This window comes from Xenopus laevis, chromosome 8S (genome assembly GCF_017654675.1).
Source record: "Xenopus laevis strain J_2021 chromosome 8S, Xenopus_laevis_v10.1, whole genome shotgun sequence".
In the NCBI taxonomy this organism is placed as follows: domain Eukaryota; kingdom Metazoa; phylum Chordata; class Amphibia; order Anura; family Pipidae; genus Xenopus; species Xenopus laevis.
Genome location: NC_054386.1, coordinates 87,185,435 through 87,205,795, shown reverse-complemented (window position 1 = coordinate 87,205,795; position 20,361 = coordinate 87,185,435). Strand labels below are relative to the sequence as shown.

The following is a 20,361-nucleotide window of genomic DNA, read 5'->3' as shown; positions in this document are numbered from 1 at the left end:
GCGGATAGCAAACACACTTAGAAAGGCCTGTGATACAGAGGCTCACTGGGTCACGTGGTATACACACAAATTGGTTTTGTTGACATTAGAGCAATATCCCACATTTCATGACAGCAAGGCGGTGTGTAAAACTGTTAGTGAATAACATGTTATTCAAAGAAGCAATTTGGAAAAATTTACCCTTTGCCCTTGCTTACCTCATTTTCCTCTACCTCTTCAGCCTCGCTGCTCCTATCACTCTCCTCTTCAGAAAAGTTGCTGTCTTCGCTGTCTGACATTGTCACCTATTTCCTTTCTTCAATTCCTGTGAAAAATGTAGGCATAAAAAAATTAGGAAACACATAATGGATTAAAATAATCCATTCCCCAGTGGCACTCAAGGTGGGCATATCGGTGCAAGATACGCTTGTTTGGCAACCTCACCTCATATAGAATACGGCCACCTTAAGTTAGCTGGCTAGCCGCAGTGTTTTTGAAGTCAGGAATGCATAAAATTTAAAAAGTAATAGAGATACTGCTTTAAACTGCAATTACATTTACAAATAACTGTTTTAATGAATGTACTGTATATTGGAATGTTGATTAGCTTTACATTTCCTTTCATCCATTTTCTTCCTTCTTTAGTTCGAGGAGTGGAGGACCCCCATCAACTGATCCATTTACACAGTGTCAGGTGTACTAACCTCTGGTCTGAATGGGTTTGTGACATTTCCCTGGCTTAAAGGAACAGTAAAACCAAAAAATTAAAGTGTTTTAGAGTAAGAGTAATTAAAATATAATGTACTGTTGTCCTGTGCTGGCAAAAGTTCTGTGTTTGCTTCAGAAACACAACTAAAGTTTATATAAACAAGCTGCTCTATAGCCATGGGGGCAGCCATTCAAACACAGGATACACAGTAGATAACAGATAAGTACTACTATAGTTTATATAAACAAGATGCTGTGTAGCCATGGGGGCAGCCATTCAAGCACAGAATACACAGTGGATAACAGATAAGTACTAATATAGTTTATATAAACAAGATGCTGTGTAGCCATTCAAGGCTTAAATAGGAGAAAAGGAACAGGATACACAACAGATAATAGATAAGCTCTGTAGTATACAATGGGATTCTTCAGTGCTTGTCTGTTACCTACTTTGCATCCTGTGCTTGAATGGCTGCCCCCATGTCTACACAGCCACAGCCTGGCGTTCATATTTAGGATGCCTTTTGCTGGTAAGTTACAAAATGTGGGGTGTATAATGGGGTGAAATGCAAGCTTTGTGACGATTTTCATAAAAACTGTTCAGCATAGCTTTGCAGTTTGGTAGTTTGCAGTAGCAAGACATATTTATGCGTTTTAGATTTGTCAGAATGTGCACTTTTGGAAAATATATGGTTTTCTAGGGTCTCCATACTGTTATGAGGTCTTATGGTGCATAATACACAAGCTGGGTGCTTTTATTTTTAACAGTCAGTGGAGCTCATTTATCAACACTGGGCAAATTTGCTCATGGGCAGTTACCTATAGCAACCAATCAGTGATTTGTTTTTTGAAGCCAGCGTAAAGTAGAACAATCAATGCAGCAATTTGATTGGTTGCCATGGGTTACTGCCCATGGGCAAAATTGCCCAGTGTTGATAAATGACCCCCAGTGTGTCATGCGTGAAAATTCATATGTACTATTTTCATTTAGGGGTCTCTCTATGCCACATAATTTGGCAAATCTTTGCATATCAGGCATCAAACTATTCAGTATATCCCTGGCATTCATATTTAGGATGCTGTATGCTGGTAAGTTACGAAATGTGGGGTATATAATGGGGTAAATTGCAAGCTTTGTGATGATTTTCAGATTTTTCAGGGTCTATATGCCAGATACTTTGGTAAACCTAAGCACAATGGACATCAATCTGTTTAGAGGACCCCTGACAAACATATTTAGGGTACTTTTTCTTGGCAGGGTAATTTGATGTGAAAAGTTGAAGCTTTGAGACAATTTTCAGGTATTTCACCAAAACCGCCAAATTTTGGAAAGCCTTGCAACTCAGTAGTTTGGAGCAGAAAGGCATGGGTCTCAGTTTCAGATTCGGAAGAATGTGTACTTTACAAAAATATATGGTTTGGGGGGGGGGGTAAAAATATTTTTACCCCACAAAAAATGCAGTAAATGTGTTGATTTTTCAGTATCTGAAGTAAAGTCCTGGACAATTTGGATGCCCTAACTTCATATTGGGATCTCTAAATGGCAGATACTTTGGTAAACCTATGCACAATGGGCATCAAACTGTTCAGTGGACCCTTGGCAATCATATTCAGGGTGCTTTATCTTGGTACCTAATACAGTGTGGGATATGCACCTTTGAAGTTTTTTTTCATAATTTTTATAAAAACGCTACGTTCAGACAAACTTTCATATTTGGTTGGTAGGAGTAGAGAGACAGTTACAATTTTAGAATCAGCAGAATGTGTACTTTTCAAAAATATATAGCTTTCTGGGGTAAACCTAATGTTTCAGGGTTTTTTGACTAGAATCAAAAGTATGCCAATTTGTGCCTTAAAGAACAGTTCAGTATGAAAATAAAAACTGTGTAAATAAATAGGCTGTGCGAAATAAAAATTTTTCTAATATAGTTAGTTAGCCAAAAATGTAATGTATAAAGCCTGCATACCTCCCAACATTTTGGAAGTAAAAAGAGGGACAAAAAAAAATTTCCGCATGTAGCGCAGCAATTTTTTTGACCACACCCCTTTCTGTGGCCAAACCCCCTAATTACCATGTTTGTTTTACAAAATTTGGCAGGTTATGAAAGTTTGAAAATATTTCTCCTTATCTAAACTGTGTTTTTTGTCTCAAAATTGTTACAAAGTATCTTATTTGCACCTGTTAGTTGTTCTGGCCTCTCTGCTAAAAGCCAATTACGTGAGAAACTTTGTTTCTTTTTCTGGCTGTTCAGTGCAGAGAAAATAGGGACTTTCCAGTACAAATGAGGGACTGCGGGTTGAGCTGTCAAAAGAGGGACTGTTCCTCCGAAAAAGGGACAGTTGGGAGGTATGTGACTGGATGTGTAACATAATAGCCAGAACACTGCTTTTCAGCTCTATAATTCTGAGCTAGTCAGCAACTTGAAGAGGGGCCACATGGGACATAAATGTTCATTGAGTTTGCAATTGAACCTCAGCATTAAGCTCAGATTCAAAAGCAACAGATATGACCCATGTGCCCCCCCTCAAGTCCCTGATTGGTTACTGCCTGGTAACCAGTCAGTGTAAACCAAGAGAGCTGAAAAGCAGGAAGTAGTGTTCTGGCTATTATGTTACACATCCAGTCACTCCAGCCTTTATACATCGCATTTTGCCTAACTATATTAGAAACATTTTTTATTTTGCACAGTCTATTTACCCAGTTTTTATACTTAACAATTCCTTTAAGCTGGCCATAGATGCAAAGATTCGATTGTTGCTATCCTTGATCGGACTTCCCCATCTCCCGACCTGCCAGTAACCATTCTGATCAAATAAAGTAGTTAAAGGGATACTGTCATGGAAAAAAATTTTTTTTTCAAAATGAATCAGTTAATAGTGCTGCTCCAGCAGAATTCTGCACTGAAATCCATTTCTCAAAAGAGCAAACAGATTTTTTTATATTCAATTTTGAAATCGGACATGGGGCTAGACATTTTGCCAATTTCCCAGCTGCCCCAAGTCATGTGACTTGTGCTCTGATAAACTTCAATCACTCTTTAATGCAAGTTAGAGTGTTATCGCCCCCCTCCCTTTTCCCCCCCAGCAGCCAAACAAAAGAACAATGGGAAGGTAACCAGATAACAGCTCCCTAACACAAGATAACAGCTGCCTGGTAGATCTAAGAACAACACTCAATAGTAAAAACCCATGTCTCACTGAGACACATTCAGTTACATTGAGAAGGAAAAACAGCAGCCTGCCAGGCACAAGTCACCTGACCAGGGCCAGCTGGGAAATTGACAATATGTCTAGCCCCATGTCAGATTTCAAAATTGAATATAAAAACATCTGTTTGCTCTTTTGAGAAATGGATTTCAGTGCATAAGTCTTCTGGAGTAGCACGATTAACTGATTCATTTTTTTATTTTTTTTTTCCCATGACAGTATCCCTTTAAAGAACAGATCAGCCGATGTTCTGCCCCTGAGAGGAATCGTACGAAAGTTATGTCCAACAAAAGCTAGTGAAAGTCTCCCTCTGAAAATCGCACGATCGGCAATACACGCAGAGAAATTATTGGCAGCCGACAGAAATTTTTTAACCTGTCCGACCAACCAAACGACCGATCTCCGTGGGACGAAAAATGTCGGGACTCTCCACATACAGTCTGAAAATCGTACGAATCAAGGATTCATACGATCGGATCTTTGCGTCTATGGCCAGCTTAAGTGCTTTCAAAATTCGGTAATATACTGCCGGGAGTTTTTGCTGTACAGAAGTCCTAAATCTACATAAAACCATACATATCTGGTATCGGCATATTCGTGAGACACGTGGCTTTCGAAATCAGTTGGATTTTGTGCATAAAATGAAATATATTTGTGGTATAAAGTCATATATTGTGAAAAATAGAAAAAAAAACTTTTTTTTGGTATTTAGCGTGATAAATCTTTTTGCAGAGATGGAAATACATAAAAACTCAGGGAGATTTAGATTCAGATTCTGCTGGCACTTAAAAGGGTTAAGAGCACATCTAGAAAACATACAAGTTCCAAGCAGATGTTCTCTACATATGAATCGTCTGTGAATGTGCTGGTGGCTCAATCAACTGGCCTCCCGTCTATATGTAATAAAAGCTGTGTCTAACCAGCTGTAGTACTTATAGAGATAGAGCGAAGAAACGCGGCAAATGCACATGCAAAGCATAAAGTCTCAGGACGCGTAGCAGTCACAGCACAGCGATATGTAAAGTCATAGAGACCTACCTGAGCGTCACACTGGCCAGCAGAGCTATACAATCCCGAGCTGCAACCCTGCTCCCTTATATATACACTTTTCAGTCAGATTTGAAGACTAAATGTCTCTGTCGCTTAATCACCCAACTCGTTTCCACTCGCTTCCGATATCTTCCGGCTACTTGCCACCATTTCCTTTTCCGCTAGAACAATCACTTCCTGAATTCGGTTCTCCGCCCACCCTCACGCGATTGGATGATGCTTATTTCCGGTTCCGCGAGCCCTGGCTTGTTTACGCGCTTGAAAAGATGGCGCTTGCCATCGGATCACGTGACATAAAACAGTGACAGGGGCTTTGGATTGCGTGATTAACACTAGTTGGGTCCCTAGATAATGCTTTAACCCCTTTACCAGTCTACATCATCTGTACCTGACAGGCTGTGCAAGTTGGTCACAGTTTTGGGTTCACTGGCATTCTGGGGAGAATTTTTTAGCGCTACAGACGATCCGCAGGAATGTAAGGGTTTGTATTTTTTTGATTTAGAAGCCTGCATTATAATCAGGCCTGGACTGGTATTCAAAATAGGTACTGGCATTTCAAGTACACAAAGAACAGCCAACAATCAGCCCACTAAATAGTGACTGTATGGCATTTTACAGCAGCCCCTCTGGCATCTGCCATAATCCACAAACTGGCAGTTCAGGTTTACTTAAAGGAGAAGGAAACCCCTTTGCAAAAAAACCCATACCCCCCCACCCCAGGAAGACCTTCCTCCCTCCTGGGGAAATGCCCCATACTCCATACATATATCTACCCCTCAGCGCAGATTCTTCCAGCGGAGTTCCACGCATCCATCTTCTGCATCCTCTGTAAGCTGACTGGGAGATCGGTAAACTGCTCCAACTTTCTTTCAGCGATGTTTCACGCATCTATCTTCTGCGTCCTCGGTAAGCTTACTGGGGATCGTCAATTTCCGTGTAATTCCGCGTATGCGTAGTTGTCGCAAGCCGGCAAACTAAAGTTGGAGCAGTTTGCCGGCTTGCGACAACTACGTATACGCGGAATTACACAGAAATTGACGATCTCCCAGTAAGCTTACCAAGGACGCAGAAGATAGATGCGTGAAACATCGCTGAAAGAAAGTTGGAGCAGTTTGCCGGCTTGCGACAGCTACGCATACGCGGAATTACACGGAAATTGACGATCTCCCAGTAAGCTTACCGAGGACGCAGAAGATAGATGCGTGAAACATCGCTGAAAGAATCTGCACAGAGGGGTAAGTACGGAGTATGGGGCAAGTCCCCAGGGGGTAGTTAGCCTGCAGGGAGGGGGGGGGTCTACCTGGAGTGGGGGGTACGGGTTTTTTTGCAAAAGGGTTTCCTTCTTTAAAGGAGAACTAAAGAAGTAGCTAGAAATGCTGTACATTATATTTTGGGCTTCTGTCCCAGCCCAAGGCAACCACAGCCCTTTAGTAGTAAAGATCTGTGCTTCCAAAGATGCTCCACTAGCCAGGGCCGGCCCAGATACGTGATTCAGAGGCTTCCTACCGCGGCAAAAACATTGCGCCGAAAGGGTTTCCTTCTCCTTTAAGGTGAGACCTTAATCACGTTATTTATTAAAGGTTGGATTTTAGAGGCCTTTTCAATTGGGCTGCACTCAAACAGGTGCATGTAAGAGACAAACGCAGATGGAATGCAACATGCTGCATTTCACTTGTGTTTGGTGCTTGCATGCTCCCTTGTGAGTACAGCCCAATTTAAAAGAATAGATTGCATTTTATCCTGCGATCAGGGCCGGCTTTACATAGCAGAGGTCCGCATCACCCCCGTCTCCTCCCCTTCCTTTGTGCACACCAGCAAATTTTCATCATCGGTTTCAGAGTACTGGGGATTGGTGCATAGAAAACTATTGTATTTTATAACTTTTGTATCTCCTGCGAATTCCCAGAGCTTCCTAACCAATGCGGGTGTGACTGGGTATGCCACCGCCTAAAATTCTGCAGCCCTAGGCCCGTGCCTTTGTGGCCTTTCCACAAATCCGGGCCTGCCTGTGATCCCCTGCAGTTTAACTCATTAAAGGTATTGTTAAAAATAAAAACTAGGTAAACAGGCTGTGCAAAATAAAAAATGTTTCTAATACAATTAGCCTGGAGTGACTGGATGTCCAACATAATCCATAACGGCCTCCTAGCTATCTCCAACTGGATGAACTAGCGCCACCTCGTAGTCAACCTAACAAAAACTAAACTAATCATCTTTCCACCGAAAGCCTGGTCCTACTATTTACTATCTCTATTGATGGCTCTCTAGGGGACCGTGGCGACCTCTAACTTCACTCTTTGATAAATATACCCCCTTGTCTTTAGAACTAAACTCAAAGACTACTTCTGGGAGCACCTGGATAACAAACTGGGAACTGGAACTTATATGACAATGTCACATATTGTAACCCTCCAAATTGTGTCTGTAAGTTACCCTCCCATTTAGACTGTAAGCCCTACAGGGTAGGATCCACCTCTATCCTTTTGTCTTCTTGACACTGAGCACTTAATCTGTAGAGTAATTTACAGTATATTTCATATGTATGTGAATTGTAATTCGAATAATGCACTTATTGTTACATATTACTGCAGTGACCCCTTGTTTGTTACAACTAATTTATTATTTTGCTTTACAGTGCATTCCCTCAAGGAGCGCTATACAAATAAAAATATATAGAACAGAACCCAACTTACTTATTACTGCAGTGACCCCTTGTTTGTTACAACAAATTTATTATTTTGCTTTACATTGCATTCCCTCAAGGAGCGCTATACAAATAAAAATATATAGAACAGAACCCAACTTACTTATTACTGCAGTGACCCCTTGTTTGTTACAACGAATTTATTATTTTGCTTTACAGTGCTTTCCCTCAAGGAGCGCTATACAAATAAAAATAAATAGAACAGAACCCAACTTTCTGCTTTACAGCTCTCTTGCTTTTCACTGATTAATAACCAGGCAGTAACAAAAATTCGTGACTTGAGGGGGGTAGGACACATGGGTCATATACTGTATGTTTCTTTTGAATCTGAGCTGAATGCTGAGGATCAATTGCAAACTCACTGAATAGTTGTGTACCATGTGCCCTCCTTAAAGTCACTGACTAACTCAGAGTTAGAGAGCTGAAAAGCAGGAAGTTGTGTTCTGTTAGACATCCAGACACTCCAGCCTTTATAAATTACATTTTTGGCTAACTAACTATATTAGAAACATTTTTTTATTTTGCAAAGCCTATCTATTTACCCAGTTTTTATTTTTTACACTGAACTGTTCCTTTAAAACTGACCAAAGAAGGACACAGGAAAATATGCCCATGTACAAGATCCCTAACGGTTATTGGCTAATTTATTCTCTGATTCTATTACAGATGTTCAATTAGTTCAAAGCTCTGCAGGCCAGTTAACTTTTACTTTCATCTTGACAAACCAATTCTTTGATTGATTGGATTTTACATTGGGCATGGGGTTTTGTTTATTTCTATTCATATAGCACCAACACATTTCTGCAGCACTTTATAGAAATAATACATCATTCATGTCATTCCCTGCTCCAGTAGAGCTTACACTCTAAAGTCCGTATCACATTCACACACCCACTAGGGTCAAGGAGTGTGAATGGAAACTGGAATATCTTGATAAAACCCATCCAGGCAAAGGTAGAACATACAAATTCATTGAAGACAGTGAATTGAATTCAGGACCACAGTGCTGCAAGGCATGTTGAAACTGAAAGATTGCCTTCTCCACACTGTAGCAAGCACAAAGTTATCAAGAATAGCATGTATGATGTAGGGACAGCTGTGTCTGCATTTATGGGCGTAGTTTAAATATTTAAATGATGGGCGTGGTTTAAATAACCAATTCCAATAATTTTGAGCGGTGTCTGGATACTTTTTGCCTTATAGTGTATTTCTATTTACAAAGTCAGAGGCATAACAAACAGATCCTGTGACTGCTAGTGGGCACCAACTTTTTTGGGGGTCATTTGAGTCCTGACTAATGTAAAGGCCATCTTATCCAACATGTGTGTGTGTTGGGGTCCCCAAAAATGTTTTCTTGTGGGGTCAAGGAAGTAGTCTAAAGTGTAAGCAATGATGGAGCCTCCCAACCAAGGGGCAGATTAACTAATGGGCGGGTTTTCTCCAGCTTCTGCTTCGCACATCTCGCACCACTTCGCCAAGCACAAATGCGATACAACTACGCCAATCCACTAATATGCAATGTTTCGTCCTGGGCGGCGAACACTGGCGACTTTTCATAGCTGGCGAGCATTTCATAGAGAAGATGAGCTAGTGTTCGTTTGTGCCTAGCAAAAATTCGCTAGTGAACTTGTGCTTAAGTCAATTAGCATAGGGCGGGTAATTTAAAGTCGTATGGAGGTCTTTATTATAACTGTTGGTGCAAATGCTTGAAGTTACTACTTTTTATTAAAAATGTCCAGGGAACCTTAATAAAGACAAGAGAATTAATATATTGCCCTACACATGAGCCCATTGTAAAATGAATGTTCCATATGTTATGAAATGTCTGGAGAAAAACGGTTACTCAAAAAAAGTTCAAGTGAGGACTTTTGCAGGCAACCCCGCTTAAAAAAAGGAAAAGTATCCAGCGTTTTTTGAACTTTAATGCATTTTCTGCACACGGGATATGATGTTAGTGACAAAAGATTGAGGAAGATGTATCTTATTTTAAGCACGTCGCCTGATCTGAGGTGGCAAAGTCAAATCTGGCGAAAGAGGTAAGGTTCAGTAAAATCAGCACTTTACTGGATCTGCGGAGTAACCAACTTTCACCAGAGCGAAAAGTCGCCTGGCGAAAGAGAAAAAGTGCTAGCGATAGTCCCTTATGCTAGCAAATTGACGCCTGTGGCGCTAGCGAATTAACGCCTATGACTAGGCAATGTCCCTGCGGATGGTAACAATGGCGAATTGTCACTAGCGTTAGCCACTTTGTCCTTTAGTGAATCTGCCCCCAAGTTCTGGTATTGTTGAATTTTTCATTGTATAAGACACAACACAACAGGCTTATTTGTAACATGTTTTTATTTGTGTGGTTTTAAAATTACCTTAAAAACCCAACAATAGAAAGGGTTTACATATACTTAATGTACAGTTATATATATATATATATATATAAAAGCCACAGGTAACATGGAATAGTAATGCTGCTCTCTATATTGAGAGTATTTGCATAGTTTACCTTTCACCATCCAGCATTATTCACTTCCCAGGTCAATGGTGGAAGAGGAGACATTCACTGTGCTGAGGTTCCCAAGATAAGCCGGGATAATAAAAGAGGGTAGTTAATATCTGTGTGTTTCACTGACCAGTGGTTTGCTTATTAAGAGCTAATCATAAGATTTGATATGATGCTCCGGCTCTTCAAAGAACACAGACAAGTCACAGGTTGTGAAAAGTATACTACAACCTGGAGTATTGAACAAGTAGCTCAAAACCTGAGGAAAGCAGTCTGGCATCCTGAACAGCATAAGCATGTGTGATATAGTGTACCTTAAAGTCCCCTGCACACAAAGAGGTATCGTTATATGCAAGATACAGTCATACTGTCTTGCAGTGTACCATGCCATTTTGTGATTCACACAGAAGTTTATACATATAATATACACTGTACATGTGCCTATCCCCCAAGTGATACATACATACAAATAAATATGTACATAAACACATAACAATGGGTTTCTATAAACAGTTTGGAAGTGGTTTGACTTCAATACTATAGAAGAAGGAAAAGCTGTAATGTCTGAATCCACCCAGACTATGTTTCAGAAGAAGACATTGGGGCAGATTTACTTGAGGGTCCCAGATTCGCACCCATCGCTACACTTCGCCAGGCGAAAATTCGCTCAGACAATGCTAATTCACTCAAATGTGGAGTTTTGTGGTGGGCGCCGAACGCTGGCGACTTTTCGATAGCGTTACTTCGGCAATGTGAGCAATTGAAAGAGAAGATGCGCTAGCGTTTATTTCTGCCTAGCGCAAATTCGCATACGGTGGGAAATTTAAAGTTGAATGGACGTTTATGTTGCAGCAAATACATTGTCCAGGGAATATCCAAATGTTAGAAAATGTATGGGGGAACCCCGTTACCCTAATTTTTTTTAAAGGAGTTTTGTATACTATCACTCTGAAAAAAAGGAAAAGACGCCAGTGTTTTTTGGACTAAGAAGCTTTTTCCACTAAAAAATGTGATTTAAGTAACAGAAGAATGAGGAAGATCTATGCACTCCAGTGCACTTCCCCTGGTCTGAGCTGGCGATGGCAAGTCTGGTGAAAGAGTTACGTTCGAAAACGTTACTTTCAGTAAAATCCGCATTTCGTTGAATTTGCGGCATAACATCCATTCGCCAGAGTGAATTGTCGCCTGGCGATAGAGTGCAAATGATCGCTACCATCTATCTCTTTCACTACCAAATTGGCGCCTGCGCCCCTTAGTAAATTGGCGATGTCCCTGCGGGTGGTAACACTGGCGAATTGTCGCCAGCGTTTGCCACTTCGCCCTCAAGTAAATCTGCCCCATTATTTTGCTGAATTTGATAATATTACAGATATGGATATTGCCTTTGTATATAGAGAACTCGAGAAAGATTAAATGACTAATCTGCTGATGGAGACTGTCCACATTAAAATTAACACAAACTTAAATGTACATATTAGACTGTGTGGAATATATAGTCCTTCAATACATACCACATTCTACAGAAGGTACAATTTACATTGATTCACCTTCATTATACATTCTGCTACTTTCCTGTCACTTCCATAAGCTGCCATTTCCTCTAAACCCGCACAGTCTTCTGGATTTACTGGAGGAAGAGTCACCTAGGGGTACAATACCCAATACACATTCCTATACTTCCCATTTCCTGTAAAATGAAATTCTGTATAATGAAAAACATATTCTACATAAAGAATCACCTTTCGAGTACACTTTAATTAAAACCTCGATTCAAGTTTCAAGAAACTGTCTGTCCTTTGCTATTCGCTGCACTGCTGGTTTTGACTACTTGTAAATAATGGCAGCAATTGAGGTGACTACCACAACATTGTTTCAGGCGTACATGCAGTCAGAACCAGCAGTAAAGAGAATAGTTAAGATCACACAGGTATTGATTTAATAGCAATTACATTTTCATATCACATTAATATAAATGCATTTGCTTAACTGACTGAAGTGGAAAGTTGCTTTAGAATGACATTTTCTTTCATTGCACAGAATCTTATTTTTACAGTCCGTCAAATACAGGCTTTAATTTTATAGATGGATACAGGGGTTGCCTCCTAACTTGACTGATTTGCTTCCTAACTTACTTGTCATTTTCCATCTCTAATGCTAGCTACACACTAGCCACACTAATACATGACCATACTGCATTAATTTAATTTAATGGCCTGGTGATAAGTTTGATCGATAACAGACCTATGCAGTCTTTAGTGATTTCTCACCAGTGCGGATAAAAACATTAACTGACCGATAACTAGAATATGTAAAGATTGCAGTCATAAAAAACTATTATATGTATTGATGGTGTTGTTGAAATATGTCACCTATGTGAATGAAATCTGCATAGCATTTAATATTAGAGAACATAGGAGGCCGACAGTGATTATTTGATGTTAATGTCTGATGGGTTCCCATTGTGCTGCTGCATTTGTTACACTATTAATAAAGCTGAAATGATAAAACTAAATGCAAGCCTTTTAGGATTTAAGAGCTTTTAAACATCAAACATTACATTGATGTTTTATCATGGATATTAGTTATACCCAATCTAAAACAGTATTATATATGATAAAGTGGGAAACTGGTTAGGTTTAACAGGGATTGTTATTTAATGTTAATGGGCAGCTTGAAAGTTTTGCATGTTTTGTATAAAGGGGGGCCATTTTTGGTAGCTTAAGGGTAAGGGCACACGCTGCTATTTCGGGAGATGAGTCGCCCAGCGAGAAAGCGATTCTTCTTCGGTGCTAAGGATGTTAAGATATTTTGTGCATTAGGGCCAGGGCACACGCTGCTATTTTGGGAGATTAGTCGTCCAGCAACAAATTGCTTCTTCTTCGGGGGACTAATTTCCCCAAACTGCCTTCCTGCTGGCTAGAATGTAAACCGCCGGCAGGGTGGCACTTGGAGCACTTCGTATTCCGAAGTCACGAAATGATCCGACTGCCATCCCGCTGGCGATTTACATTCTAGCCGACGGGAAGGCAGTTTGGGGAGATTAGTCGTCCGAAGAAGAAGCAATTTGTCACTGGACGACTAATCTCCCAAAATAGCAGCTTGTGCCCTGGCCCTAATGCACAAAATATATTAACATCCTTAGCAAAGGATCTCGTCTTTAACAGACTACTTACAACCTGTCGTATGGAGAGTCATTCAAATGAAACCTTTTTTTTTTCACTTCTTTTGAAGCAATAATTTAACTGTAATAAAACTAAGTTTTTGTCCCATCCTTCATACCGATTCCTGTAAAGAATCACCACATGCAGATAAAAGAACGTGTGTGGTATACTGACAAGTAACAGCCAACAGCACCAGATGTCTGATATATAAGTGAATGGCTCCCCCCAGCATAAAAACATAGTTCGGGAGACTGGAAAGTGTTTAGTTGACTACCGTATCTTTGGTTTCCTTCAGTGTGTGAGTTTTTAATACACTATATGCATTATCAATATGTTTTTTGATGCAAACCATTTGCAATCTCTAAGTGCAAAATTTAGTGAGGCTCAAAACAAGTCCAGCACAGTGTTGATCCACTTTGAATACTGTAAAAAAAAGTTTGAAGCAGTCCTTCTTGCATATAAAAATGTGCAAACTGGCATGTTGTCATTTCTCTGTAATATGATTTAAAATGTCTATGGTTTATCTGGTTGTCCCTTTTCACTTAAAGTATTTAAATTACTGAAAAAGTCTGACTTCACAGGACATTTGAAAATTTAATATAGTCTCCAAATGTGACCTGTTATGATGAAAAAAAACTTCCTCCTCATTCCCTAGAAGGCATCATGATTTCGGCAATGGGTCTAAGGTGCTTCCATTTATATTAATCTTCCTCGTTGTCTGAGATTCAGGAGCCTGGAGCAATGGGTGTGTAAGAATGACTTGTGCATTGGTAAAGGATGCTATTCTACCACTGCCTCCAATCTGTATGTTTACTGTTGTAGAATAGCTTGCCTTCAAATTGGCTTTCTCTTTTTCATTAGATGAGTCCCATTTGTCTCCATTTCCAACTCCTACTGTACTTTTTGAGCGCTGAATAACATGTGTGTGTTGAATTGCTGAATCAAGTGATGCCACTCTTTTTGGGCTTCTTTTGGACCCTTCAGGTGAATACCCAATTGGTTTTACCAAACTGGCTGAGCTTGTATCAACTGTGTTCTGGTGATTGGTGGACTTTTGAACTTTAAGTGGTCCATACTTTGAGCGTAGCTCATGTACATCTGGCCAATGTATACTGGTTAGTTCATGAGAGCTAATGCCACTTGGCACTGAATGAGTATCAGGGCTCAGGCATGGTGGTGATCCACTGCAGCTCCAGAATCTGTTTTCTTCATCAGTTGATCCAAGAGGAGAGTTTAGTGCACTCCTAGGGCTGACAACTCGGTCTCTTCCAGATGGAAAGCAGTTTCCCCAAGATTTTCTGGGGTGGAAAGGAAATCCATATCCTGGGTCAGGTGAATTAGGCATGAAAGAAGGGCTTGTGCAAGTTGGTGTAGAACTTGCAGAAGATGATGATGATTTCTCCACCTGGCTGAAAGATAGTGGTGTGAAAGAGCAAGACCTAGAACTAGAGAAGGAGGGCATGCGAAAGGACTTTGAAGCAGACCTTGGTGGAGGAGAGCACATTCGAGTGCGGAGAGGCAGTGGGGACTGTACTCGTGAATTTGGCTCAGATGCAGTTGAAGTAGGTGTTGTTTTTATTGGAGGAGGATAGGGAAAAGCAATGAGAACAGCAGAGCCTGGGGATAGGCATACAGGGTTATCTAAGGGTTTTCTCTCCTTATCGCCAAGGTTTAGTTCCTGGCAGTTATTGGTGGAACAGGCTGAACGTTGATTGCCTTGATTTCTGGAAAGTATTTCAATTGGGTTTAATTCACCTAGTATGTGTTCTTCTTTTCTGTCATCCCTTTGAAATGACTGTTTCATGCTTTTTGTTTTAATGTCAGTTTCAGGCGAATCTGCGTTAATGTGTGATGAACAACCAGCCAAGGGTTTTGCAATGACTGGAACTGGACAATGATTTTTCAGTAGTGTTTCTTGAATGTTTATTTCACTGTCTGAGCTTTTAGACATGGTGAGTGGTCTTCTTTTCATATAACCTGGCGCTGCATGTGATGTTGATAGAAACTTAGAAAGAGTCATAGCACTGGACAGTTTCTTTTGTAAAGCAGAGGGGTTAAGAATGTTTGGGGCTGTCTTAGATTCACCTATCTGCATTTTGGGTGGCTTTAACAATGTTTTGTCCATACTGTGAAACTCCTGAGCAGTTGAAGTCTTGCTCTTGAAAGAAGATGAGCGAGTTGCTAGATTAAGCTTCTTTGAGTTATTCAGGTTATTTCTGGAAGCAACAGAAAATGAGGAGTCCAACTGAAGCCTCTGCATGACATCAAATACGGATGGGGAGAGACCTCTGTTTTTATTAAATGTGTTGGTGTCATGCTGTTTAGCTGGTGTATTTGTAGATGATGGTATAACATGGTCTTCAGAGTGAGATCTTGTCCCATTTTCACAAACTTGTACCGATGATGGTAGAACAGTGTCTACCTTAAAAGGAAAATGGTCGCCTCTCACTGATGGATTTGTGTCTTTTGTAGTCTCCTTTGGTATTTTCCAATTTTCTAAATCATTTTCATCCGCGATCTTGTACTCTTCTTTCATGTTTTCAAGATTCATTTTTGCTTGTTCTCCGTTAGAAACATATTTTGCCTGTTCTTCTGTTTGTATTTTAGGAGATTCAGGACTACTGACTGCTTCTGATTCCTTGAAATCCACATGGGTTGTGTCCTCATTTTCAGTGTATGCATTTCTTTGGTCAGTTGAATGTGGCTCTGTTTCTTTAAGAAGTGGATTTTCACGCAGAGAATTTTCACTCTCATGACACACAGGGAAACTATGCTGAACATTTCTAACTGATACATTCAAACCCATTACGTTACATTTTTCAGGTATCTCTACCAAATTAGCTGTGAGCACTTGTTTTTCTTTTTCCTTAGTTGTATATCCATCAGGCAGTAATCCATCAGGCAGTGATCCATCAGTCACAGCTTTACTAGCTTCCTCATTACATGTTTGGGAAGGTTCCAGGACAGAGCAAGATGTTTCAGACTGAACCATTGCAACCTCTGCCAACCTGAATTCATCTGTTTGTAACTTTACTTCTTGCTTTTCATTGCTTTCAAGTGATAATTTGGCCATGATCTCAATAACTGGTTCCTCAGTAAAGGGAATCTGAAACTCATAATCTGGTAGCCGCTCTGAAAATGTTTCTTCCCTTAACAAGGGTTGGGTGGTGGAGTTATCCATTGCATTTAAATCTTCTCTGTACAGGACTCCAGTGACCTCTCGAGCTGCAGCTAAAAGGAGGCTGTTCTCTTGAATACAATTAATATGCAAAAGTGTTTCATGAATGAGCAGATGGCCATAAGGATGAGGCTCTGTGGACAGAAAATTAACATAATAAGCACGACTGTATGCAACACATAACAATATTAAAAAGGTGGTTTAGCTTTGGGTAAACTTTTAGTATGTTATAGAATGGGCAATTCAAAACAACTTGTTGATCGTGCTTTATTTGACTTTTTTAAAATAGTTTTTAAATATTTGCCTTCTACCTTTGACTTTCCACTCTCAATCTTTCAAATGGGGGTCACTGACCCGGACATCTATGAAACAATTGTACTGTTATTGTTAATTTGTATAGCTAATCTTTTATTCAGGCCTTCTCCTAATTTAAAAATAGGTATTATTTCTTTTACTGAAGAGCTAACATTTTCACAACAGGATTTACAAGTGTATCTAACCCTTAACTTAAATAATTCCTGTTATCTGAAGCCTCCAATGTACTGCTCAGTATGGGTAAATAAAAGGGTATACGTTTATTTGAGTGTGCACTATTGTAAAATATAAATGTACTAGGCTTCAGGGAAGAAGTGCTTGCGGAATGAGCACTGTTTGCATGCTTTTGCACTCCTTAGTGGTTTGCACTTCTGTAGAGACCCTGAGGTTTAGGTATGTTTTACTCAGTTTCCCGAATATTTAGACACCTAAGCGGTTATTTGATGTTTGATTCATCCAGGCCACTATGTCCCTTTTCCTGTGTCCATTGTAGTTTAAGGTTTGCCCAGTAGGTGGCAGTGTTTAAATGTTTAAAAAGGAGAGCACAAGTGGTTCCTTATATAACCTTAGTTTGTAACACCATAGTTTGTTTACATATTGTTAAATTAGTAATTATATAGCATTATACTTTTTATCAAGTTGTATTAAATACATTCATACCTGTTACACTCTTGTCTCCAGTTTTTTCCTCAATGACCTGTGGGAGAGTCTCCTCTATAGCTTTACTCTGATCAACTATTTGTCTTTTGTTGTCTCCATTCTTCCTTTGTGTCTTCATCCTACCAATCTTCTCGCTATACATTTTGGCCAACAGCTGAACCTTGTTAATGATCTTTTCAGAGTTCTCAAATAAACAGTTATCCTCTGTCTCATATAGGCTCAGCCCTGCAGGACAGCATATTTCTTTGCTTTCCCCAGGATCACCTATCATGCTGGCAATGGCCATCTTATGGTGGTTGTCCTGTTTGGTGACTTTTTCCTCCATGCTCTGTTTTTTCTGTTCCTTCCTTGCATCCCCTATAAGAGGAATTTCTTTTGATGCCAGAGGCACTTCTACATCACATTCCTCCATGATCACCAGCACATCTTCTGGTGTTCCCATCCTTTTCCTACACAATGTTTCTCTTCTTGGTGTTGCAATGCTTTCAGTTGGATTTGGCTTTTCCTTTTCTTTCCAGGCTTTGCGGATCTCAGCACATGACAAATATTCTGTCTCTTGTTCTAAAGGCAGTGTAATAGGGCTCCTGATTTCTGTTAGGGATACAGGGGGCTGGCTATCCTTATCTAATCGAGACCATGGTTTTCTAGAAGAGATTACTTGTTTACCTCTGTCTACACATTTAGTATTTCCAAATAAACTTTTCTCTTTGTCCTTTTTTACCTCTTGCTGCAGAATGTAATTGAATCTCAAAATAGAATCCTTAACCACCCCTGTTGGAATGTAAGAAATGCTATCTTCTTTGCTTAAGTATGATACGCCCGCTTCTGCTGTTTCATAGTAATTTTTAATTCTCTCAATCAGCAGCCGATCGTCTTGTGTTAGGGTTGAATCCCTCTTAGTCTTAAGGTTTTTCTCATTCTTCTCTGGCAAAGGTTCTAATTTGGCTGGCTCCTGACATTCAGCTGTATCATGTACATTAAAACTCTCATTCTGAACACAGCCACTAAGCTTTGGATTCTCCAATTCATTTAAACATACTGTGTCCTGGACAATTTCATGTTCAGGAATCTCTGTGTTGCAAAAACCAGATGTCTCCTCCTGCTCTAGCTCTTCCAACATGTGGAGGGGTGATTCTCTTGGATCCCCTTTTGGCTCTTCTTCTTCTGACGACTCACTGTTAATATGTCCTTGGCAAACTGAAGCTTTGGTGGGATATTGGAGAGGATCCTTGGAATCAGAGAGGACTTCAGAGCCATGGCATACATTTCCATGTTTCACCAGTTGCTGATCATTTTCTGTCTTAATTCCAGTTGTTTTCACCTCTGGTTCACAGTTTAGTAGCTATTTAACCAAAGAAAGATATTTAAAGTATGCTAAGTATTAAAACCTACAGTATCAACTATAAGTGCCTAAATGTAAACAATGCAACTATAAATGACTTGATTGCTTTTTTTATGAAGACAGATGTACCCGCTAATCGTTCAAGCCTATCGCAGTCCAAGCAATCCCTGAAGATCAAGCATAGAAAGTGACAAACAATCTTTAATAATTCAGAACAATCATTTTATACAACATTTGTAATGGTCCCATATTAACAACTGCTTATGATTTTTATATTTAGGAAACCATTCAGTTATTACTCTTTTATAATGGATGGGGCAACATCATCCTGATGTAAAAGGAACAGTTCAGTGTCAAAAAAACTGGGTAACTGAATAACCTGTACAAAATAGAACTTGCTTCTAATATAGTTAGCAAAAAATGTAATGTATAAAGGCTGGAGTGACTGGATGTCTAACACAATAGCCAGAACACTACTTCCTGCTTTTCAGCTCTCTAACCTCTAAGCGACTTGAAGGTGGGCCACAGAGGACATAACTGTTCAATACATTTGCTTTTGATCCTTAGCACCCAGGTCAGATAAAGGAAACCAACTGAACTGTTATGCCCCATATGGCCCCCTTCAAGTCACTGATTTGTTACTGACTGGTAAGAGGCTAAGGTTTGAGAGCTGCAAACAGGTCAGACTGGCCCATTGGCACACTGGATAAAAACCTGGTGGGCCCTAGCCCTTGTGGACCCAGATTCATACTTGTCTATGACCCAAGCTACCCCCTGATCCCCCCCCCCCCGGCCCTGATCCTGGCCACAACTACAGGACAGGTATGCACAGGGCCTGTAGGGGGATTGGTGCTGGGGAAGGGGGCCTGTAGGGGGGGTTGCCACCACAGGTGGGTCTGGTAGACAGCATTCACGCCAACCTTTATAGACTAAATTTTTGATAAACTAACTATAGCAGAAACATTTTTTATTTTGCACAGCCTATCTATTTACCCAGTTTCATTTTTGCTCCAAACCGTTCCTTTAAGGCAAGTATTTTCAAGAAATCTCCAATACTTACTAGTCTAATAGTAAAGTGGTGGCTGAGCTACAAGGAATCTGGTTAGAGATAGAGGAGACGTGTTTTTACATGATTTTAAAATGTTTTTTATTATGGGACTTATACTGTGCGTGAGAACGCAATGTGACGCAACTACTAGGGGGGGTATGTGTACTACTTTGTGGTAACCTTTTTGCACCAGTCTGCCTCTTCCATAAAAAATGGGTACTTTAGTTTTGAGTGCTTCTCAACCATGTTTTCTCTTTTTCCGAGGCATCCCTTGTGCGGCCTTGGGCAGGGCACAAGCACATTACAATAGTGTTGGTACTAGTAGTGTTACTGTACTGCATATGTGCTCAGCTTTAATTGACACAAGAAATACCTGGAAAAAAAAAACTGCAGCACTGTACTGGCCCAAATAGTAGGCTAGCAATTTGGTTCACTGGAAACTGCCCAACAAATTGTCCCCCAGTGGCTTCAGATTTTATTCTCCTAAAGGGTACACTTATTGTTTCAGTGCTGAC

The 20,361-nt window shown here is 40.1% G+C and overlaps 2 protein-coding genes across 3 annotated transcripts in view; both read right to left on the bottom strand.

Moving 5' to 3' along the window:
- supt5h.S (SPT5 homolog, DSIF elongation factor subunit S homeolog) overlaps positions 1–5,139 on the bottom strand; it is a 39,774-nt gene extending 34,635 nt beyond the window's left edge. Inside the window, exons 1-3 of one of the 2 annotated variants that reach the window (XM_041574314.1) lie at positions 4,933–5,139; positions 593–717; positions 198–304 (exon numbers count right to left, since the gene is read on the bottom strand). In XM_041574314.1, the coding sequence (XP_041430248.1) occupies positions 198–278 (81 nt within the window). In that variant the 5' untranslated portion in view covers positions 279–304; positions 593–717; positions 4,933–5,139. 2 annotated transcript variants of the gene reach the window in all.
- An 8,090-nt stretch (positions 5,140–13,229) lies between these two features.
- Positions 13,230–20,361, bottom strand: part of plekhg2.S (pleckstrin homology and RhoGEF domain containing G2 S homeolog) — an 83,777-nt gene continuing 76,645 nt past the window's right edge. The window contains exons 18-19 of the mRNA XM_018233369.2: positions 17,457–18,798; positions 13,230–16,615 (exon numbers count right to left, since the gene is read on the bottom strand). Coding sequence (XP_018088858.1) covers positions 13,965–16,615; positions 17,457–18,798 — 3,993 coding nt within the window. The 3' untranslated portion in view covers positions 13,230–13,964. The remainder of the gene's footprint in view (positions 16,616–17,456; positions 18,799–20,361) is intronic.